General features: G+C 39.2%; 2 protein-coding genes across 2 annotated transcripts; both read right to left on the reverse strand.

Annotated features, from left to right (window-relative positions):
- Nucleotides 1-7,067: 7,067 nt before the first annotated feature.
- On the reverse strand, nt 7,068-11,216 carry LOC121393822 (thioredoxin-like). The gene is made up of 5 exons (XM_041563451.1): nt 11,109-11,216; nt 9,982-10,086; nt 9,145-9,201; nt 8,291-8,356; nt 7,068-7,243 (listed from the first exon to the last, which is right to left on the reverse strand). The coding sequence occupies exons 1-5, from the start codon at nt 11,130-11,132 to the stop codon at nt 7,181-7,183; spliced, it is 315 nt and encodes a 104-aa protein (XP_041419385.1). The 5' UTR covers nt 11,133-11,216; the 3' UTR covers nt 7,068-7,180.
- Nucleotides 11,217-20,447: 9,231 nt separating this feature from the next.
- LOC121393825 (thioredoxin-like) lies at nt 20,448-24,622 on the reverse strand. The gene is made up of 5 exons (XM_041563460.1): nt 24,524-24,622; nt 23,547-23,651; nt 22,402-22,458; nt 21,881-21,946; nt 20,448-20,623 (listed from the first exon to the last, which is right to left on the reverse strand). The coding sequence occupies exons 1-5, from the start codon at nt 24,545-24,547 to the stop codon at nt 20,561-20,563; spliced, it is 315 nt and encodes a 104-aa protein (XP_041419394.1). The 5' UTR covers nt 24,548-24,622; the 3' UTR covers nt 20,448-20,560.
- Nucleotides 24,623-24,886: the final 264 nt, after the last annotated feature.

Genomic DNA, 24,886 nt, shown 5'->3' on the forward strand with positions numbered 1-24,886 from the left:
CTCAAATATGAGACATGTGCAAGTAACACAAGTCTTATTGACGAAACGCGTCAGGCAAATGACTTCATCCTGGTGTGCACTCACCTTTTACACAAACAGGACAACATCACCAGTGAGAGATTTATGCTGAAACTTTCCCCATAAATATGTGCGTGTATTTTAAACTGTATTTGAGTTTTATGAAAGAAGATTTTTACTATCTGAAGCACATTTACCCAGAGTTCCTCAACCTGAGTGGAGCAAACTAGGAGACTTTATAAGGCACATGACACTTTAAAGGACCAGTAACATCAAGAATTTTTACAAAAAAATTTGTTAGAATACAACGAAAAAAAAACACCAACACAAATTAAAATTTAAAATAGCAAAGCCTTTAATAAGAAATAACTCACAGAAACTCCACTTCCTGTTCTCTTCAGAAACGGCAAAAGGGCGACCTGCAGCGCTCGATTTCTCCTCCTGGCTATTCACGGACAGCATGCAGCTGGGAGAGTGTGGGTCACCTTGTCAAGCAGCGGGCTTCTTGCGGCTCTGTATGGATGGACATGGTGATCAGCGCAATTTACCAGTTGAGGGCTTCACCAAAGTGCTCCTGCCGACCCTACCCGACCCCTTGTTCGCAGAGGTGCTTCGCCAATGAGGCGAGTTGAGGCTGTCGCCTCAGGCAGCAGCGCCCCACTAGGTACCAGGGGCAGCAAAAATGCTGCTCCTGGTACTTTAAGAGCGAATTTCTGGGGGAGGGGGGGCAGCTGCAACTGCTGCTGCCTCAGGCGGCGGAGGGGCCAGGATCGCCCCTGCTTGTTCGGGTCTTTGGTGGAGGAGCAGCACCTGTGCTTCTCTGCAGCTCCTGCTGGTGACTGCACAGCTCAGCGCACAGAACGATATCTGAGAGACAACGACCCCCTGTCTCAGAGGCTGGGCCGCCTGACCCCCAACAAGTTCCAGTGCGAGTTCCCAGGAAGACAAGTACACACATCTGGGCGCCCGCAGCCCCTCCAGAGACCGAGTGAGGTTGCTGCTGTGCCATGATGGCCCCACGCGCACCCTCATCGTCCCCTTCTGGCTCGAGGTGCTGTTGCACGCATTGCCGGCAGCTGTGCACAACTCAATGCGTGTTCTCAGTCCCTGCGCCTGGGGGCTCACACAGGCGCCATTTCCTTCTCCAGCTCTCGCCAATTGCACTGCTCCTCCACCATGAGCTGATCACCATGTGGAGAAGGGGCCAGTCCTGAAGTTAAGCGGTAGGTTCAGCCAGAGTTAGGAGAGCAATGTAATAGTGTGCACTAGGTGTACAACCTAGATAGTAAAAGGTAGCAAGGGCAGTTAAGAGCCCCAACCAGGAGCTAAGTGGAATTATTCTTCCGGTAGATACTCTATCAGTCATGGACGTGTGTCTTTTTTCAACCTAACTTGTAAAATGGGTAAAGATGTTGTAATGGGGAAAAGTGCAGTGTATGACAATGTAAATGTGAAATGCCTGTTATGTGTGCATGGGGGGTTTTCAATGTTGAAAATTGTAATGTTTGGATATTTGTACTTTTAGGGTTTGGCCACAAGAGGGCAGTAGAGACTTGTGAATTGTATAGTACTGCAATTTTTACCCTGGCCACCAGAAGGAGCTAGTGGGGGGGAAAGTATAAATAGGGGCAAAAAATGAGTGTTGCAGTTAATTGGTGGGCTTGGTTGAGTGAAGAACACCTGCTGAAGATGAAGGGGCCAGTCCTGAAGTTAAGCGGTAGGTTCAGCCAGAGTTAGGAGAGCAATGTAATAGTGTGCACTAGGTGTACAACCTAGATAGGAAAAGGTAGCAAGGGCAGTTAAGAGCCCCAACCAGGAGCTAAGTGGAACTATTCTTCTGGTAGATACTCTACCAGTCATGGACACAGTGACAGTGAACAGGGTAGTTAAAAGAGAGGGTTATGGGACTATGGCCAGAGTAGAAATTATTACCTGGAATAGCAAGAGGACGCCAGTGAAGAATGCTCAGGGCAGGTGGGGATTAGTGACACGAAACGCGTTAGGCGTGTGATGTTTAGATGAATAAAATATTTTCATATTTTTAGTTATTGGTCTGATCTGTGCGTGACCTTTCAGAGTGCCTTGCTCCAACTTTATTTACTCGATCATGATGGAACGGGATACTTCTGCCATAGTATGTTATGGATCACCTTACTATCAAACTTACTATGTTAAGCCGCCCTAAGGGACGTTTATGTGTTGAATCACCCCTAAATCCCTGGCCACTGGTGTGGGGTATAATTAAAGCAATCCCTGTCTATTCCGAAGTCTAAAAACAACAACAACATGTCCATATTAATGACTAATACCTTTTTTCATCTTTGCTTAGAAATATAAAAAATAGTGTATATATATATATATATATATATATATTATTCGTGATAATTGTGATTTATTCCTCACAAAATAGCATCTTAATCCGACGTTTCGGTCTCACATGGAGACCTTTCTCAAGGATAATGTGCATTACAAGTGTAACCACTTAAATACCCTCCCCCATATGTGCATTATGGCGTCATCAGTCCTTTATACAGTTCAAAGGTTGAAAAAAAGTTAAAAAAAAGTTCTTGGTTCATTTCACAAAACCATGCTATATTGGTTTACACCACCAGGTGTCAGTGTATAGCTTGCAGCTAGTGTACATGTGTCAATTCAAAAGGAAGGAAGGAAGCCAAACATGCCCATTGACCTTATACCTAAACCACCTAGGGGTGGTAATCTGGACATCATGTGTAAGTCTGCAGAGGGCTGAGCCACTACATGTGGTACCTTTATTAATGACCTGTCTCACTTCAATTAATGTCCATTGGCCTTACATGGAGCCAGACCAAATGCTTGAAGACACTTGTCCTTTTTCCATTTACTATTTTTTCCATTTTTTATTTGCATTGCTTTCTCGGATGCCACCACAAGATGGAACACTAAGTACTTATTGACTCCAGAAGAAGAAAAGTTGCTGTTTTTTTTAAATTTAAATTTATTTGAGAGGCTGAGAATTGCCACATGAAGGTGCATGAAAACCAGATAGTTGGGTGGCACAGTAGGGTTAACCCTTAGTAGTTGTTCCCAGGTATGTTCCCTGGTAATAAACTGGCCACCCAGGGCAACATTCCCTGTTGTTTTTATCCCAGCTCTAGGCCATCTCATGTATACCAGAAGCTTGTGGAAGTAGGGCAGAAAGGTGTTACCCCATAAAGGTAATTCAGTGGTAAGTAAGGGGTTCTGGTTCTGCCCTATTTGTAATGCGACATTCCATGCTTTGTGGGGCTTTTCAAAAATAGGATGTCTAACCTGCCAATCTGATATTTTCTGGTTGCAACTGAGCTTAGAGCTAAAAATTAGGGTTATTGGGGTCTGGTGTGAGCCACCAGGCAATGTAATAAAATTGAGAGGCTATGAAATAGAAATATAAGTCTGGGAGCTTTTAACTTGACCCTAGCAAGTCTTGGAGATTTGTTCCCCCAAACAAAAGAGGCTTGAAGCTGTTTAATTTGCGTAAAGTGGCTTTAGGAATATAAATAAGAGTTGTGTAATACATATAAATACTTGGGGGAAAAAGTTTAGGAGGTTAATCCTACCCCAGAGTGCTTCCTAGGTTTTCAGCTTCCATTCCATTCCATAATATTTTCATTGTTTATATTACAGTTATATCTACAAAAATAAGATGTCTTTATTTAAACTATAAAACAAATAAAATCCACTGGGATTGATTAATTATTAAACACTTTGCCGACTAAGTACCAAAGTTTTATTTTTCCAAAAAAAAAGGATGTCACTTTTGGTTTGCCAGAAATACTCAAACACACATTCATTAGGATATTTCACGACAGCAAGCCGTCTATACAGTATGTCAAAATACAGCAAATTAATAGAGCAATAAATTAATACAGCAATAAATACATTAATTTAAAATTTGTATTATGTATTGTGGTGAGGTCATTATCAGGATACCTGGAAAAGGACCAGAATCAGTCCAGGATTAGTCCAGGACTGGTGGTAAAATTGCTGTATCATGTTAGCCAGTAAAAATGTTACAGAGCAACCCTTTTGAAATAAAAAAAAAAATAACAAAAGTGGAATAAAGGTTATACCTTTACTGGCTAACTAATATAATCATAGCAAGCTTTCAGAACATTTTTCAAGCTCATTCCAGGACTGATCTTACAGGACTGGGATTGCTAGTCCAACCCGGGTGTTTATGTCTTCCTGAGGCTTCTCAGGTGGATAATTAAAAAGGCAGTTCAAGCCAGAAGGGAGAGCTCCAGTCTGGGGAGAGGCACAGGAAAGCTGTCTGTGTGAGCTCCCTGAGAAGTTTGGATTCTCAATAAGGTTGGGACTTTTTGTTTCTTCATATTTCTCTGTTTGGGAGACAGGCGGTATGCCTACTCCTGGGCCCATTCAGTGGCAAAGATTTTATTTTGAACTATTTTTTTCGTTTATTTGTTTCAAGTGAAAATAAACTGCCTGAAAATACTACACTCTCATGAGCCGTCAGGTGCTTTACCCCCAGAAAGCTAGTCTCGGCTACCTAACCCCTGACAGTATTGATGAAAATGTATAGTTTCTTTTTTTCTGAATAGTTGGGGAAATATATTAGGGCTGAACTCCAAGGGGCACATTTACTAAGGATCGAAGTGAATTCGAAGTGAATATTCGAATTGAAAAACGTCGAATTTTGAAGTAATTTTTGGGTACTTCGACCATCAAATAGGCCAAATTCGACTTCGATTCAAAGTGAAAATGCTTTGACTATTCGACCATTCGATAATCGAAGTACTGTCTCTTTAAAAAACTTCGTCTTCGACACATCGCCACCTTAAACCTGCCAAATTGCTATGTTAGCCAATGGGGACCTCCTAGAACGCCCCTTTATAAATCTGCCCCCAATAGTGCTTTCAGTCGGATCGTGATTAAAAGACAAAGTGCAGATTCAAGAGACACAGATAGGACCTCTTATGAAAGTCATCCTGCGGTGCGTCTGTATCCTGAGGGTTATTAGACCTGTGGAAAAAAAGAAGATTCAGAGGATTATTCTAAAATCTTTTCTTTATTAACTGTTACTTATTTAAAGTTACAACAACCAATGAGAAAGTAAAACAAATCAAACAATCAACAAGATTAGGGGAAAAACACAAACCAAGCCACAGTGAAAATGTCGATAGTAACAGGTAAGATCAAAGTCACAGAAAATCTGCTTGCAAACACTAGAATGTTAAAGTAAGGCATTCTAGAACATATTTCAGCTATCTGTTTACAGAAAGAGACTTATGTGGCTAGACATTTTCTTATATGCTCTAATGGCAACTTGGAATATTTCTCTGTGTCAGGTAATAAAAGGGTATCCCTACTTTGGAGAGGTAGGAATCTCTATAACCTACTGAGTAAAAGAAAAGTTAAATGGTTCTGCATGGGCATCAGCAGAAAATATCTAGTGTGGCTGTTTAAGTAGAGCAAATGATCTTTACTGCTGCTTGTTTCTCTCTCTCTCTCTCTCTCTCTCTCTCTCTCTCTCTCTCTCTCTCTCTCTCTCTTTCTCTCTCTCTCTCTCTCTCTCTCTGATTCCAACAAGTCAAGATAGCCATTTGTTCTACAGTGGAATACACCTCCCTTAGTGGCCCCATGGCTGCAAAACAATTAAACCATACATAGTACTGATAAGATGTTAAACTCCTGTTAATCGCAAACCTCTTCACTCTGTCCTTGATGGGTAACACAGTACTAAAGGTGGGCATGAATCTGTGGGTGGACTATGTCTATGCTGAGTCTGGTCTGCTATAGAAATGTACCATTACGCCCCTATTTAGAGATGCCCATGTGGATCTGTAAATTACAAATGAGAAATCCTAGCAGTTTAAACTTCCAACTTTGATGTTACCTGTTACTATAAACATGAATTGGCCTTTTTCATTGTTACTTGGTTGTGAGATGTGGTTTCACCTCCTTGTTTATTGGTTGGTTTATTTTCATTATGAATGGTTGTTGTTCCTTTAAATATGTCTCATGTTTGTGTTTAACCATAGGGCTGCATGTACCTTATTTTGCTTTTAAAAATCTATCATCCCACAGGTGCCATATCTTGCAAATTTCCTTTTTCACTAATCCAGTTTGGGCCAGTGAGTCTACAGTCTGATTGCCCAGATCTTTTCGGTACCCTCATGTGCACTGAGATCAGATTGTAAGACAAACCTGTCTGTATATGTAGAGCTTTCAATAAGGGTAGAACTACACAAGCGTTTTTCATCAGATTTTATCTGATCCTCCATGCAACACCACACTACGCCACGCAACAGCACAAGCTTTTGTAGGATGCTACAAAATCTGTTACTCCTAGGCTAGAATGTAAAGTCGGATCAGATAAATCTGATGGAGTCTTTAGTTCATGCGTTTACACCTGACAGTCTCATTTCAATTAGGAAAAACAGTCTCTCCAACACCCTCCGTTTTTATCTTGTCAGATGAAGACACAGCATGCAGGTTCACATCTGTCGTATCATGTCGGATGGAAAATTTTACATGTAGTTTACACATTCGATTTTTGTATCCGTCTCATTGTATTTTAACCCACACGACATCCTACAAAATCCCTTGTGTAGTTCAGGCCTAATAGTACATAATGGGGCAAATTTATTCAGTTTCGAGCTGTGATTTCCATGAAAATTATGTAAAAAAAAAAAACCTCGAAGATTTATTATACCCCGACCATGAAATAGCTTGAATCCGAAAATTCACCATCAATGACAGAGGTTCCTCGAACCATTAAAAGATGTTAGTTGCCTTCACGATGTTCAAGTTTTTTTCAGAGGATTGTGGCCAAAAACATGATCAGGAATTTTATCCAAATGAAAATCAATTTGAGTTTTTTGGTTGCTAACCGTAAACTCTCGAGTTTATCAGAGGTATTTTTTTTTTTTTAAAATTAGAAACCATTCGAGTTGTAAGTTCATTTATGGTATATCAAACTCTAAAATTGACCTTTGATAAATAACCTCCAATGTCTCAGGTACAAAAAACATAATAGATCAGGCTACTTAAGAAAACAAACAATATACTTGATTTTAAGGCATGCATTTATTTTTTTTAGAATTTGATAGATTTTTTTTGAGCTTTAAGAGAAAAAGAAACATGTGTTATCTTCAGAAATAGTTTTGTAAGCATTGATGATTCAGAGTAACTTCTCAATGGTTCGCTTTACTTGCAGCATATCAACAGCGCTGAACCGCTCAACCTGAAAGGGAGAAAGACAATTTCAATTTTTGAAAAACATTTAAAAAGTGTTACTCCTTTCCCACACGTACAATATCCCCTCAGTCTACTCTATAGGCAGTAACATGGCTTCAGAGATGGCAGTAATTTAAACAATGAGGTGCATAGTAAGCATCATTCTGGACCAAAATCTTATATTAATGTACAGAATAGAACAAAAGCTGCACTTGATGCTGTATATAGGACTTATTGGGAATAAAAAATATTTTTCAACAAAATTGAGGGGTGATAGAAACAAAAACCTGTATAACAATTTGAATAATGAAACAACATAATTGTTGCTGAATATCTTATTAAAATGTTTCAACAATAGCTTAATAAAACTAAAGCTAGACTGTGTTGTACAAACACAATGGAATAACTGCCAATGTGCAATTATTGCAACAGAGCCTGTGTCACCATGGGGTCCAGCAGTTGTGGTGGCATGCAATATTGGTTGACAGTTGGGGCTGATGCATGATGTGTTGCATTGTGGAGAGGGGCCTAGTTTGCACCTGGGCCCATGAGTGTTCAATCCCGCATCTGTACATAAAAAATTAATCAGTAGTTCACTGATAAACCCTCTGTATAATGAGGTGTTGTTTATATAGAATGTCTTTGTCCTGTTTAGTGCAACTATTAGGAAAAATGTGTGTAAAATACAAGCCCTATCCATTGATCTAATGTTTAAAAGGGGATATTCTGCCCTTTTGCCTGTGCAAAGTGCTTATTCTCTGTTCATCTGTGCCAGATAAAGACCTGCATTTCTCTTCTGCATATCACATATGCATAGGAAAGAATCATTGCAGAGGTGAAAGACAACAGCTGTATGTGGTTCATTAAGCTTTAAATCAAATATATTTAAAGGCATAGTTTACTGTGTGAAGAGAATGTGTTTTCTTTTTTCTGCATCTTCCTTTGTATGTTCTCTTGCATACTTCTTGGCTTAGTCACATGCAATAGTGGCAAAGTAACTGTGAACTGCTGCACTGGGGAACCATATAAGTAAATGAGCTCTGCTGTATCATACCTTTTTCTGTGCCTTGTAGAAAATGAAGGTTGGGGTGGAGTGAATTTCACAGTGCTGGCAAAGTTTCTGAAAATAAATAATAAAGATGCTAAAGATTTAGACACAGTCATAGGAAAAGGGGTGAGGTCAAAATGTTCTGTATAATATAAACAATAATATTTACACTTTAGGGGTCAGTTCAATGTGGAAGGCAGGCAAAATGCAAAAACAGGGACAATCTTTTGTGTTTGCACTTTGCATCCTGCCTTCAGCTATATTGAATTTTGTTCTGTTTCAGAGCACATAGACCTGCAGTTGCCTCCATGAATACCATGCAGTGCAGTTTACGTTTGGCAGCAATGTATTCATGACAGGCTGGAGGAATGAAGCATGTAGGCATTCCATAATTTATGTGTCATTCAGATACTCCTGCACCCCTTAGTACGCTTACATTATACCTTAAGTATAGAACAACAGTGTTTTCCTGGAAAATAATTTATATACACTTGGTGATGCAATAAAAGATGAAAGGTTTGCTACAGCTCTATCCAACTATAGCAACCAATCAGCAGATTTACTGGTCACCTGTTAAAAATCAAACATCTTATTGGTTTCTATGGGATACAGCACCTGGGCAAACTTAGTGCCTTTTATTACCTATGGGGGATTGTAAACTTTGGATGACGGTCTTCCTTTACCTTTTCACTTTAAAATTTAGAATTAAATCTTAAATGTACTTTTGTGTTTATTTGTATGTTATTATTGTAATGATTCTGTTTGTTCTATTAATGTATTGCTCTCCTGTACAGTAATGCTTTTAAAAGTAGCTCTATATAAATAAAAATATATATACATACAAAACATTAATAACTTACTGGAGCATCATCCAGAACCTTGTACAGCAGTACATCAGGATACTCGGTACATAGATTCTGTAAGAAAAACACAATAAAACAGTTTACAATGACAATAATTTGAACTGTGTGAGTCCATAAATGAACATCTATAAATCTTTAATATGACTCAGTCAGATAACCCTAGGGTATGATCACATTAAGATAGGTTGAGGTGCTGGGAAGTTTGTTTGTGAATAAGGGGAAAGTAATTGGGGAGAACTGTAGGAATCCAAGACAGCTTTTGTCTGCCTCCAGTGCCTCATATCAATTATCTAATTGGTCAAATGGTATGTACTTGGGTATATTCCATGTGCTGAGAAGTGGAAAGGGTCACATAGTCAAGTCTTCTATTGCCCTGTTTCAAAAAGTTTGACTACATCTATGACATGTCATAAGAAGCCTATAGTCTTGTTTGTCATGGTGAAAGAGTAACTTTAGGTTGGTGTAGAGTACATTTACTTGGTGTGTCTCAGGTCTAATTATTCCCTTAAAAGACAATATAATGACATAAAATGTACAGCATTTGTGATAACCTCCACCAACCCTTTTTATCCTGACAACTATGTAATGTATGATGGCTGTGGGGGTCTCCCACCAAATCAACACTTATGGTAGACTCTGGAACTGTAGACACCATCAACAGCAATTGATGGTATTTTCTGTTGAAGAATACTGCAGTTTCCTTCCAGCAGAGAACTATAATATTTTATAAATTATGCCATAAGCAGTACAGAAAACCCATTTTAACATTTCCCAAAACAACCTTTTAGCAATTAAATGAATGGACTCATGCAAAACTCCCTTAAAACCACTTACTTCAAATTGTGGGGCAACTATTCCACACTGGCCACATTTTTGTGAAGAAAAGTTGATTACCACAAGTTTCCTGCCAGCATCTTGCAGTGCACGCTCGTATTCCTCCTGTTTGTGGAGAAATATTTTTACTTTCAAGTCTTATTTTACACATACTGTACAGAAATCCATTACACAATAAGATGCAGTTAATACATAATTGCAGAAATTAAAACATTAGAGGAGCGCTGACATATTATTTCAATAGTAACTTATCAGTATGTATTTAAAAAGTGATCTGGCATTAATTGAATCATCTACAGCTAACACTCTGCATCCTCCCAGCCCTGTTCTTTACTTTCTTAAGTAGACTGGCAACACCTCTTCTTTTAGTGATGTCCTAAGAGCAACATCAGCTTCAATGTCTAATTAAATTGAGAACCTCAGTAAATGACATTTGAATAAATTTGTTTTATTTTCATGTACCTTTATAGAGAGTACAGTTATAGAGAATTTGGACAATTTTAGACTGATAATTACAGTAAAATGATGGCTGAGATAAGAATAGTCTGTAGTACACACATGCACACTGGGGCCATCTGTTTGCCAGATGGGCAACCACAGTCAAGAACATTCAATTTTTCCTTTAACAGGTGTTGGGTTGTAGCTAAATCTTTAAAAAAACACAAAGCAACATGTTCTTTTTAATGAACAACTACACGCCATATAGGCTTAATTTATATCTTAGGGATTCCATGCTGCTTGCCACAGCACACAGCATTAAACCTTTTAAAATGCGACTCAATGCAACCATTTTTGTACATTGACAGTACGCCACTGTTTTCCATTACAGAATTATTAGATGAAAGAATATACACGTGACTGTCAAGTCTATTGCTCGTATCTCTTATATATTCTTGCTTTTCTACTACTTATCTCTCTATTCAGACCCTCTTTCATTCATGTTCCAGTCAAACCACTACCTGGTTGTGATGGTAAATTGAACTCTAGCAACTGAAATTCCAAACTGCTGCACAAAAAGCTAAATAATCCCACATGACACAATAATTAAATAATTAACACCAACTTCAAATTGTCTTAGACTATCAATGGCTACATCATACTAAAAAGTAAAAAGCGCTTATACTTACCACGGTTTTTAGGTATCTGATCATCTTCACGTCACTTTTCTCACTCTGCAGTATAAAGCCCTATGTCTTTCAGTCTTTAATATACAGAACAATTGGAGGTGGGGCTTTGTGATGAAGCCTTCTCCTCAGTATTTGACATGTGCTTGTGGTGAAGGGCGTAGGAAAGCTTTCATTAATTGGCTGTAGAGCGTTGGTTTTTAAGATGTGTAGAACACACCCAAACTATAACATGAAAAAGACAAGCTTGGTAATACTGCAAATGTGTGAATGGTTAGATTACACTAAAATTCTGAATGTTCAGGTCTTGATTTGCTAGAACCCCTTACATTAATCAGAGAGTTGAGTAGAAATGGTAAAAATGTAGATGAGTACAAAACTGATTTACAGTCAAGTTTGGGAAACATGTGGCTCCACAGGAAATTTCCAGTGGTGAGTCCACTTTTATTTGATTTTTTTTCATTAAAGACTTGGGTGTGGGCATTGTAAGGAATGTATTGGTGTTTGTAGATGACACAAAACTATGCAGCCTAATTAATTCCATCCAGGATGCGGCATCTTTATATGGACATCTGGACAACTGGCAATCAGGGTGGCTAGGTGGTTGATGTTGATATATATATATATATATATATATATATATATATATATATATATATATATATATATATATATATATATATATATATATATATATATATATATATATATATATATATATATATATATATATATATAAACAGCGTTTGGTCGGTGCACCCAGAGCACAAAATGGATACCTAGGTGCTGGGACTTCAAAAACAATAATGATAAAGTAACAAGAAGAGTCCGCACACACAGGTCTTATGTGAGAGAAAAAAATAGTCGTTTATTCAATGTTTCGGCTCAGTCACATGAGCCGTCCTCACTTCCTGAGGACGGCTCATGTGACTGAGCCGAAACGACTGGGTCTCACATATATATATATATCAGGTATAGCACGCACTCCAAATAGAATTAGTAGTTATTGATTAAAAGGTTTCATTATAAAAGCATCAGCATCAAATGTGACATTTGGTTTTGCATCTTGACAAAGGTTCTATCTAGGCCAAGAACCGAAACGTTGATGCTTTTATAATGATACCTTTTAATCAATAAATACTAATTGTACTTGGAGTGCGTGCTATACCTGTTATCTTTCTACATTTCCAAAATGAGCACAGCACAGCACATACATATCTATTGTGTCCAGTGCACTTGTGATGTAAATTTAATAGGCAAAGGAAAATTGTAAACTGTTTTTATAACAAAAATGAGTTGCCATGGCAATATTTGAACTTGTCGCCAACTTTAAAGAGAGTGAAGGAGTCTTAGGAACAAATTCACTAACCTGCGGAGTTGCGCTAGTGCTGCCTTTGCCGCACTTTGCCGCACTTTGCCTGGCGCATTTTCACCAGGCCGCCGCTAATTCACTAAAATCCGAAGTTGCGCTCAGGAGGCAAAAGGTAGCGAAGTTGTGCTAGCGTTAATTCGACAGGCTAAACGAAGTTGCACTAGCGAAGGCTAATTTGCATGCAGCGCCAAATGTAAATTTGAATGGACGTGTATGCTGCAGCGCATACAGAACACTACACAAGCCCAGGGAAATTTAATAACAGTTTATATAGGTGTTCTAATGCCCTACACATGTGCCCACAGTATATGTAAGGTGCCATAATGTTAATACATTTTGGGGGGAAGGTGGGCACCCTAAAAAAAAATGTTCACACTTTTTCAGCCTATCACCCAAAAAACGCCAGTTTTTTTTTTGGGACTGGCGAAGTAAACTCTGGTGAAGGAGGTAACGTTCACAAAAAAATTTTTTTTGCGTAGTTTCGCCCCCTTCGCCAGAGTGCAACTTCGCCAGCATTAGGGTGCGAAGTTGCGCTAGGCTATCCACTTCACTGGCAAATTTTTGCCAGGGTCACTGATAGTAAATTTGCGAAGTGACAAAATGACGTCACGCTGGCGAATTTTTGCCAGCGTTAGCTACTTCGCATTTAGATTTGTCCCCTATGACTTTCAGATAGGAGAAATATAGTCATGTTTCCATGGCAACCTGCAGTGCTCAAATATGAGACATGTGCAAGTAACACAAGTCTTATTGACGAAATGCGTCAGGCAAATGACTTCACCCTGGTGTGCCCTCACCTTTTACACAAACAGCACAACATCACCAGTGAGAGACTTTGCTGATACGCTGAAACTTTTACCATAAATATGTGCATGTATTTTAAGCTGTATATGAGTTTTATTAAAGAAGGTTTTTACTATCTGAAGCACATTTACCTAGAGTTCCTCAACCTGAGCGGAGCAAACTAGGAGACTTTATAAGGCACATGATACTTTAAAGGACCAGTAACGTCAAAAAATTTTTAAAAAAAATTTGTTACAATACAACGGGAAAAAAAAACACCAACACAAATTAAAATTGAAAATAGCAAAGCCTTTAATAAGAAATAACTTACAGAAACTCTACTTCCTGTCCTCTTCAGAAACGGCGAAAGGGTGACCATCCATCCTGCAGCGCTCGATTTCTCCTCCTGGGTATTCACGGACAGCATGCAGCTGGGAGAGTGTGGGTCCCCATGTCAAGCAGGGTTCTTTTTGCGGCTCTGTATGGATGGACATGGTGATCAGCGCAATTTACCAGTTGAAGGCTTCACCAACGTGCTCCTGCCGACCCTACCTGACCCCTTGTTCGGGTCTTTGGTGAAGGAGCAGCACCTGTGCTTCTCTGCAGCTTCTGCTGGTGAGTGCACAGCTCAGTGCACAGAACGACATCCGGGAGACAACGACCCCCTGTCTCAGAGGCTGGGCCGCCTGACCCCCAACAAGTTCCAGTGCGAGTTCCCAGGAAGACAAGTACTCGCATCTGGGCGCCCGCAGCCCCTCCAGAGACCGAGTGAGGTTGCTGCTGTGCTATGACGGCCCTACATGCACCCTCATTGTCCACTTCTGGCTCGAGGTGCTGTTGCATGCATTGCCGGCAGCTGTGCACAACTCAATGCGTGTTCTTAGTCCCTGCGCCGGGGGGCTCACACAGGCGCTATTTCCTTCTCCAGCTCTCGGCTATTGCGCTGCTCCTCCACCAAAGACCCGAACAAGGGGTCGGGTAGGGTCGGCAGGAGCACATTGGTGAAGCCCTCAACTGGTAAATTGCGCTGATCACCATGTCCATCCATACAGAGCCGTAAGAAGCCCGCTGCTTGACAAGGGGACCCACACTCTCCCAGCTGCATGCTGTCCATGAATAGCCAGGATGAGAAATCGAGCGCTGCAGGATGAATGGTCGCCCTTTCGCCGTTTCTGAAGAGGACAGGAAGTGGAGAAGGGGCCAGTCCTGAAGTTAAGCGGTAGGTTCAGCCAGAGTTAGGAGAGCAATGTAATAGTGTGCACTAGGTGTACAACCTAGATAGGAAAAGGTAGCAAGGGCAGTTAAGAGCCCCAACCAGGAGCTAAGTGGAACTATTCTTCTGGTAGATACTCTACCAGTCATGGATACAGGGACAGTGAACAGGGTAGTTAAAAGAGAGGGTTATGGGACTATGGCCATAGTAGAAATTATTACCTGGAATAGCAAGAGGATGCCAGTGAGGAATGTCAGGTTGCTGAGGGCAGGTGGGGATTAGTGACACGAAACGCGTTAGGTGTGTGATGTTTATATGAATAAAATATTTTCATATTTTTACTTATTGGTCTGATCTGTGCGTGACCTTTCAGAGTGCCTTGCTCCAACTTTGTTTACTTGATCACGATGGAACGGCATACTTCTGCCATAGTATGTTATGGATCACCTGCTAACAAACTTACTATGTTAAGCTGCCCTAAGGGACGTTTATGTGTTGAATCACCCCTAAATCCCTGGCCACTGGTGCAGTGTCGGACTGGGATGCCAGGGGCCCACTGGAAAACCTTAGACGGTGGGCCCACTTTCAAAAAATGTAATTACTCCTCTCCTCACTCAACCTCTTTATTCTCCTAGTCTTTTATGTCTACTTACTATATTCTTTCATTATTAATCATTTTTTCCCATAAAGAAATAGGGAATGACCATGAAATAGACCAAATGTTAAGAAGCAGGAGGGCCCACTTACACCTGGGCCCACCGGGAGTTTTCCTGGTATCCCTGTGGGCCAGTCCGACACTGCACTGGTGTGGGGTATAATTAAAGCAACCCCTGTCTATTCCCAAGTCTAAAAAAAACAACAACATGTCCATATTAATGACTAATACCTTTTTTCATCTTTGCTTAGAAATATAAAACATATAATAAATATATATATATATATATATATATATATATATATATATATATATATATATATATTTATATTTATATATATATATATATATATATATATATATATATATATATATATATATATATATATATATATATATTGAAGCAGGACCCGCACACTCTATTATTCGTGATAATTGTGATTTATTCCACACAAAATAGCATCTTAATCCGACGTTTGGGTCTCACATGGAGACCTTTCTCAAGGATAATGTGCATTAGAAGTGTAACCACTTAAATACCCTCCCCCATATGTGCATTATGGCATCATCAGTCCTTTATACAGTTCAAAGGTTGAAAAAAAGTTCTTGGTTCATTTCACAAAACCGTGCTATATTGGTTTACACCACCAGGTGTCAGTTTATAGCTTGCACCTAGTGTACATGTGTCAATTCAAAAGAATTCCATCATAGCAACAATGTAACCAATGTAACTATATTATTTACAGGCTCCGAAGTTAATCAGGTCACATGCAGAAAAAGACATTGTATATATTCCTGGTCAATTTATTTAAATGGTTACACTTGTAATGCACATTATCCTTGCTATTTTGTGTGGAATAAATCACAATTATCACAGATAACAGAGTGTGCGGGTCCAGCTTTGATCTCTTTATAATTAATCATTGACTGTGCACCTCTGGCTTCAACTCTATGTGAGTGCGGGCACTATGGGTCTCTCTCTCTCTCCAGAGTGGTGAGCCACTACATGTGGTACCTGTATTACTGACCTGTCTCACTTCAATTAATGTCCATTGGCCTTACATGGAGCCAGACCAAATGCTTGAAGACACTTGTCCTTTTTCCATTTACTATTTTTTCCATTTTTTATTTGCATTGCTTTCTCAGATGTCACCACAAGATGGTACACTAAATACTTATTGACTTCAGAAGAAGAAAAGTTGCTGTTTTTTTAAATTTAAATTTATTTGAGAGGCTGAGAATTGCCACATAAAGGTGCATGAAAACCAGATAGTTGGGTGGCACAGTAGGGTTAACCCTTAGTAGTTGTTCCCAGGTATGTTCCCTGGTAATAAACTGGCCACCCAGGGCAACATTTCCTGTTGTTTTTATCCCAGCTCTAGGCCATCTCATGTATACCAGAAGCTTGTGGAAGTAGGGCAGAAAGGTGTTACCCCATAAAGGTAATTCAGTGGTAAGTAAGGGGTTCTGGTTCTGCCCTATTTGTAATGCGGCATTCCATGCTTTGTGGGGCTTTTCAAACATAGGATGTCTAACCTTCCAATCTGATAATCTCTGGTTTCAACCGAGCTACATCGGATATCTTAGAGCTAAAAATTAAGGTTATTGGGGTCTGGTCTTATATGCTCTAATGGCCCCATGGCTGCAAAACAATTAAACCATACATAGTACTGCGGCATTCCATGCTTTGTGGGGCTTTTCAAACATAGGAGTCTAACCTGCCAATCTGATATTTTCTGGTTTCAACCGAGCTGGCTAGGGTAGCTTAGAGCTAAAAATTAGGGTTATTGGGGTCTGGTGAGAGCCACCAGGCAATGTAATAAAATTGAGAGTCTAGGAAATAGAAATATAAGTCTGGGAGCTCTTGTTTCCCTTCTTCAGTGGGAGCTTTCAACTTGACCCTAGCAAGTCTTGGAGATTTGTTCCCCCAAACAAATGAGGCTTGAAGCTGTTTAATTTGCGTAAAGTGGCTTTAGGAATATAAATAAGAGTTGTGTAAAACATATAAATACTTGGGGAAAAAGTTTAGGAAGTTAATCCTACCCCAGAGTGTTTCCCAGGTTTTCAGCTTCCATTCCATTCCATAATGTTTTCATTGTTTATATCACAGTTATATCTAAAAAAATAAGATGTCTTTATTTAAACCATAAAACAAATAAAATCCACTGGAATTGATTAATTATGAAACACTTTGCAGACTAAGGGGCCAATTCATTAACTTCGAGTGAAGGATTCGAAGTAAAAAAACTTCGAATTTCGAAGTGTGTTTTGGGCTACTTCGACCATCTAATGTGCTACTTCGACCTTCGACTACGAATCGAAGGATTCAAACTAAAAATCGTTCGACTATTCGACCATTCGATAGTCGAAGTACTGTCTCTTTAAGAAAAAACTTCGACCCCCTTGGCTAAGTTTTTTTTGGTCGAAGGATAATCCTTCGATCGTTGGATTAAAATCCTTAGAATCGAAGGATTTAATCGTTCGATCAAAGGATTATTCCTTCGATCAAACTTTTTGCGCAAAATCCTTCGACTTCGATATTCGAAGTTGAAGGATTTTCATTCCCCAGTCGAATATCGAGGGTTAATTAACCCTCGATATTTGACCCTTGATGAATTTGCCCCTAAGTACCAAAGTTTTATTTTTCCAAAAGACAGTATGTCAGAAATACTCAGAAACACACATTCATTAGGATATGTCACAACAGCAAGCTGCGTATATGTCAAAATAAAATTTGTATGCATGTATTGTGGTGAGGTCATTATCAGGATACCTGGAAAAGGACCAGGATCAGTCCAGGATTAGTCCAGGACTGATGGTAAAATTGCTGTATCATGTTAGCCAGTAAAAATGTTACAGAGCAACCCTTTTGAAATAAAAAATAACAAAAGTGGTATAAAGGTTATACCTTTACTGGCTAACTAATATAATCATAGCAAGCTTTCAGAACATTAGCAAGCTTTTTCAGTTTTCAGAACATTCCAGGACTGATCTTACATATCTCCCAGCTTCATAATAGAGTGGTTCTGGGATTGCTAGTCCAGCCCGGGTGTTTAGGTCTTCCTGAGGCTTCTCAGGTGGATAATTAAAAAGGCAGCTCAAGCCAGAAGGGAGAGCTCCAGTCTGGGGAGAGGCACAGGAAAGCTGTCTGTGTGAGCTCCCTGAGAAGTTTGGATTCTCAATAAGGTTGGGACTTTGTGTTTCTTCATATTTCTCTGTTTGGGAGACAGGCGGTATGCCTACTCCTGGGTCGTTAGAAGCCCATTCAGTGGCAAAGATTTTATTTTGACCCTTGATCAATCTGCTCCCAAGAGTGCTTTCAGTCGGATCGTAATTAAAAGACAAAACGCAGGTTCAAGATACACAGGTAGGACCTCTTATGAAAGTCATCCTGCGGTGCCTCTGTATCCTGAGTGTTATTAGACCTGTGGAACAAGAGAAGATTCAGAGGATTATTCTAAAATCTTTTCTTTATTAACTATTACTTATTTAAAGTTACACCAACCAATGAGAAAGTAAAACAAATCAAACAATCAACAAGATTAGGGGAAAAAACACAAACCAAGCCACAGTGAAAATGTTGATAGTAACAGGTAAGATCACAGAAAATCTGCTTGCAAACACTAGAATGTTAAAGTAAGGCATTCTAGAACATATTTCAGCTATCTGTTTACAGAAAGAGACTAATGTGGTTAGACATTTTCTTATATGCTCTAATGGCAACTTGGAATATTTCTCTGTGTCAGGTAATAAAAGGGTATCCCTACTTTGGAGAGGTAGGAATCTCTATAACCTACTGAGTAAAAGAAAAGTTAAATGGATCTGCATGGGCACCAGCAGAAAATTAGTAAAGAATATCCAGTGTGGCTATTTAAGTAGAGCAAATGATCTTTACTGCTGCTTCTCTCTCTCTCTCTCTCTCTCTCTCTTTTTCTCTCTCTCTCTGTAAATTACAAATGAGAAATCCTAGCAGTTTAAACTCCCAATTTTGATGTTACCTGTTACTATAAACATGAATTGGCCTTTTTCATTGTCACTTGGTTGTGAGATGTGGTTTCATCTCCTTGTTTATTGGTTGGTTTATTTTCATTATGAATGGTTGTTGTTGTTCCTTTAAATATGTCTCATGTTTGTGTTTAACCATAGGGCTGCATGTACCTTATTTTGCTTTTAAAAATCTATCATCCCACCTAGGTGTCATATCTTGCAAATTTCCTTTGTCACTAATCTAGTTTGGGGCAGTGAGTCTACAGTCTGATTGCCCAGATCTTTTTTGTACCCTCATGTGCACTGAGATCAGATTGTAAGACTAACCTGTCTGTATATGTAGAGCTTTCAACAAGGGTAGAACTACACAAGCGTTTTTCATCAGATTTTGTCAGATCCTCCATGCAACACACGCTACCAGTGGCGATCCTAGCCCCTCCGCCCCCCACCCCCGTGCGCTTACCTTTTTGCGCCTGAAGGGGTCCGGTGGGGTCCACCAGGGCAGCAGAGAGGGCCAGTGCACTAGCGCAGAGAGCCTTACTGCGCTCTCTGCGCTAGAAGAGCCGAATTTCGGGTTTGAAAACCGGAAATTCTGCTCTTAAAGTACTAGGAGTGGCATTTTTGTCGCCCCTGGTACCTAGTGGGGTGCTGCCGCCTGAGTCGGCAGTCTCAAGTCGCCTCATTGGCGAAGCACCCCTGCACGTTACGCCACCCAACACCCTCCGTTTTTATCTTGTCAGATGAAGACACAGCATGCAGGTTCACATCCGACAGTCGTTTCATGTCGGATAGAAAATTTTACATGTAGTTTACACATCCGATTTTTATATCAGTCTCATTGTATTTTAACCCACACGAAATCCTACAAAATCGCTCGTGTAGTTCAGGCTTAATAGTTGTACATAATGGGGCAAATTTATTAAGGTTCGAGCTGTGATTTCCATGAAAATTATGTAAAAAAAAAACTTCGAAGATTTATTATACCCCGACCATGAAATAGCTTGAACCCGAAAATACATCATCAATGGCAGAGGTTCCTTGAACCATTAAAAGATGTTAGTTGCCTTCACGATGTTAAAGTTTTTTTTCGGAGGATTGTGGCCAAAAACATGATCAGGAATTTTATCCAAATGAAAATCAATTTGAGTTTTTTGGTTGCTAACCGTAAACTCTCGAGTTTATCAGAGGTTTTTTTTTTTTAAAATTAGAAACCATTCGAGTTGTAAGTTCATTTATGGTATATCAAACTCTAAAATTGACCTTTGATAAATCCAATGTCTCAGGTACAAAAACAATAATAGATCAGACTACTTAAGAAAACAAACAATATACTTGATTTTAAGGCATGCATTTATTTTTTTTAGAATTTGATAGATTTTTTTTGAGCTTTAAGAGAAAAAGAAACATGTGTTATCTTCAGAAATAGTTTTGTAAGCATTGATGATTCAGAGTAACTTCTCAATGGTTCGCTTTACTTGCAGCATATCAACAGCGCTGAACCGCTCAACCTGAGAGGGAGAAAGAATATTCGATTTTTGAAAAACATTTAAAAAGCGTTACTCCTTTCCTACACGTACAGTATCCCCTCAGTCTATGGACAGTAACATGGCTTCAGAGATGGCAGTAATTTAAACAATGAGCTGCATAGTAAGCATCATTCTGGACTAAAACCTTACATTATTGTACAGAATAGAACAAAAGCTGCACTTGATGCTGTATATAGGATTTATTGGGAATAAAACATATTTTTCAACAAAATTGAGGGGTGATAAAAACAAAAACCTGTATAACAGTTTGAATAATGAAACAACATAATTGTTGCTGTATCTTATTAAAATGTTTCAACATTTGCATAATAAAACTAAAGCTAGACTGTGTTGGCTGTCTGTACAAACACAATGGAATATCTGCCAATGTGCAATAATTGCAACAGAGCCTGTGTCACCATGGGGTCCAGCAGTTGTGGTGGCATGGAATATTGGTTGACAGTAGTGATGGGCGAATTTATTCGCCAGGCGCGAATTCGCGGCGAATTTGCGTAATTCGCGGCAGGCGAATAAATTCGCGAAACTCCCACGAAAATTCGCCGAAAAAATTCGCCGGCGTCAAAATTTTTTTTTCGAAAAAACAGGCGCCGGCGTCGAAAACGCGTTTCGCGAATTTTTCGCCGAACCGAAACGGCGCAAATTCGCCCATCACTAGTTGACAGTTGGGGCTGATGCATGATGTGTTGCATTGTGGAGAGGGGCCTAGTTTGCACCTGGGCCCATGAGTGTTCAATCCCGCATCTGTACATAAAAAACTTTAACAGTAGTTCACTGATAAACCCTCTGTAAAATGAGGTGTTGTTTATATAGAATGTCTTTGTCCTGTATTAGGCAAAATGTGTGTAAAATACAAGCCCTATCCTTTGATCTAATGTTTAAGAGGGGATATTCTGCCCTTTTGCCTGTGCAAAGTGCTTATTCTCTGTTCATCTGTGCCAGATAAAGACCTGCATTTCTCTTCTGCATATCACTTATGCATAGGAAAGAATCATTGCAGAGGTGAAAGACAACAGCTGTATGTGGTTCATTAAGCTTTAAATCAAATATATTTAAAGGCATAGTTTACTGTGTGAAGAGAATGTGTTTTCTTTTTTCTGCATCTTCCTTTGTATGTTCTCTTGCATACTTCTTGGCTTAGTCACATGCAATAGTGGCAAAGTAACTGTGAACTGCTGCACTGGGGAACCATATTAGTAAATGAGCTCTGCTGTATCATACCTTTTTCTGTGCCTTGTAGAAAATGAAGGTTGGGGTGGAGTGAATGTCACAGTGCTGGCAAAGATTCTGAAAATAAATAATATAGATGCTAAATATTTAGACACAGTCATAGGAAAAGGGGTGAGGTCAAAATGTTCTGTATAATATAAACAATAATATTTACAGTCAGTTCAATGTGGAAGGCAGGCAAAATGCAAAAACAGGGTCAATCAGCTATATTGAATTTTGTTCTGTTTCAGAGCACATAGACCTGCAGTTACCCCATGAATATACCATGCAGTGCAGTTTACGTTTGGCAGTAATGTATTTATGAGGGGCTGGAGGAATGAAGCATGTAGGCATTCCATAATTTATGTGTCATTCAGATACTCCTGCACCCCTTAGTACGCTTACATTATACCTTAAATATAGAATAATGATTCTGTTTGTTCTAGTAATGTATTGCTCTCCTGTACAGTAATGCTTTTAAAAGTAGCTCTATATAAATAAAAATATATACATACAAAACATTAATAACTTACTGGTGCATCATCCAGAACCTTGTACAGCACTACATCAGGATACTCGGTACAAAGATTCTGTAAGAAGAACACAATGAAATAGTTTACAATGACAATAATTTGAACTGTGTGAGTCCATAAATGAACATTTATAAATCTTTAATATGACTCAGTCAGATAACCCTAGGGCAGTGATCCCCAACCAGTAGCTCGCGAGCAACATGTTGCTCTCCAACCCCTTGGATGTTGCTCCCAGGGGCCTCAAAGCAGGTGCTTATTTTTGAATTCCAGGCTTGGAGGTGAGTTTTATTGCATTAAAACCAGGTGCACTGCCAAACAGAGTCTCAATGTAGGTTGACAATCCACATAGGAGCTACTAAATGGCCAATCACAGCCCTTATTTGGTACTCCAGGAACATTTTTCATGCTAGTGTTGCTCCCCAACTCCTTTTACTTCTGAATGTTGCTCACGGGTTGTAAAGGTTGGGGATCCCTGCCCTAGGGTATGATCACATTAAGATAGGTCGAGGTGCTGGGAAGTTTGTTTGTGAATAAGGGGAAAGTAATTAGGGAGAACTGTAGGAATCCAAGACAGCTTTTGTCTGCCTCCAGTGCCTCATATCAAATTATCTAATTGGTCAAATGGTATGTAGTTGGGTATATTCCATGTGCTGAGAAGTGGAAAGGGTCAAGTCTTCTATTGCCCTGTTTCAAAAAGTTAGACTACATCTATGACATGTCATAAGAAGCCTATAGTCTTGTTTGTCATGGTGAAAGAGTAACTTTAGGTTGGTGTAGAGTACATTTACTTGGCGTGTCGCAGGTCTAATTATTCCCTTAAAAGACAATATAATGACATAAAATGTACAGCATTTGTGATACCCTCCACCAACCCTTTTTATCCTGACAACTATGCAATGTATGATGGCTGTGGGGGTCTCCCACCAAATCAACACTTATGGTAGACTCTGGAACTGTAGACACCATCAACAGCAATTGATGGTATTTTCTGTTGAAGAATACTGCAGTTTCCTTCCAGCAGAGAACTATAATATTTTATAATTGATGCCATAAGCTGTACAGAAAACCCATTTTAACATTTCCCAAAACAACCTTTTAGCAATTAAATGAATGGACTCATGCAAAACTCCCTTGAAACCACTTACTTCAAATTGTGGGGCAACTATTCCACACTGGCCACATTTTTGTGAAGAAAAGTTGATTACCACAAGTTTCCTGCCAGCATCTTGCAGTGCACGCTCGTATTCCTCCTGTTTGTGGAGAAATATTTTTACTTTCAAGTCTTATTTTACACATACTGTACAGAAATCCATTACACAATAAGATGCAGTTAATACATAATTATAGAAATTAAAACATTAGAGGAGTGCTGACATTATTTTAATAGTTACTTGTCAGTATGTATTTAAAAAGAGATCTGGCATTAATTAAATTGTCTACAGCTAACACTTTGCATCCTCCCAGCCCTGTTCTTTACTTTCTTAAGTAGACTGGCAACACCTCTTCTTTTAGTGATGTCCTAAGAGCAACATCAGCTTCAATGTCTAATTAAATTGAGAACCTCAGTAAATTACATTTGAATAAATTTGTTTTATTTTCATGTACCTTTATTGGGAGTACATTTATAGAGAATTTGGACAATTTTAGACTGATAATTACAGTAAAATGATGGCTGATATAAGAATAGTCTGTAGTACACACATGCACGCTGGGGCCATCTGGCAACCACAGTCAAGAAAATGAACAACTACAAGCCATATAGACTTAATTTATAGTTTATGGATTCCATGCTGCTTGCCACAGCACACAGTATTAAACCTTTTAAAATGCGACTCAATGCAACCGTTTTTGTACATTGACAGTACTCCACTGTATCTTTTATATACTCTTGCTTTTCTACTACTTATCTTTCTATTCAGACCCTCTTTCATTCATATTCCAGTCAAACCACTACCTGGTTGTGATGGTAAATTGAACTCTAGCAACTGAAATTCCAAACTGCTGCACAAAAAGCTAAATAATCCCAAATGACACAATAATTAAATAATTAACACCAACTTCAAATTGTCTTAGACTATCAATGGCTACATCATACTAAAAAGTAAAAAGCACTTATACTTACCACGGTTTTTAGGTATCGGATCATCTTCACGTCACTTTTCTCACTCTGCAGTATAAAGCGCCATGTCTTTCAGTCTTTAATATACAGAACAATTGGAGGAGGGGCTTTGTGATGAAGCCTTCTCCTCAGTATTTGACATGTGCTTGTGGTGAAGGGCGTAGGAAAGCTTTCATTAATTGGCTGTAGAGCGTTGGTTTTTAAGATGTGTATAACACACCCAAACTATAACATGAAAAAGACAAGCTTGCTAATACTGCAAATGTGTGAATGGTTAATTACACTAAAATTCTGAATGTTCAGGTCTTGATTTGCTAGAACCCCTTACATTAATCAGGGAGTTGAGTCGAAATGGTAAAAATGTAG

Source organism: Xenopus laevis, chromosome 1L (genome assembly GCF_017654675.1).
Source record: "Xenopus laevis strain J_2021 chromosome 1L, Xenopus_laevis_v10.1, whole genome shotgun sequence".
NCBI lineage: Eukaryota > Metazoa > Chordata > Amphibia > Anura > Pipidae > Xenopus > Xenopus laevis.

Coding starts and splice junctions, on each gene's coding strand:
- LOC121393822 (XM_041563451.1), bottom strand. CDS start 11,132: ATGATCAGATACCTAAAAACCGTG. Junction 10,087..11,108: donor TCAGATACCTAAAAACCGTG/GTAAGTATAAGC, acceptor CTCCACAAACAG/GAGGAATACGAGCGTGCACT. Junction 9,202..9,981: donor TAGTTGCCCCACAATTTGAA/GTAAGTGGTTTT, acceptor TTTTTCTTACAG/AATCTATGTACCGAGTATCC.
- LOC121393825 (XM_041563460.1), bottom strand. CDS start 24,547: ATGATCCGATACCTAAAAACCGTG. Junction 23,652..24,523: donor TCCGATACCTAAAAACCGTG/GTAAGTATAAGT, acceptor CTCCACAAACAG/GAGGAATACGAGCGTGCACT. Junction 21,947..22,401: donor AGGTTCTGGATGATGCACCA/GTAAGTTATTAA, acceptor ATTTATTTTCAG/AATCTTTGCCAGCACTGTGA.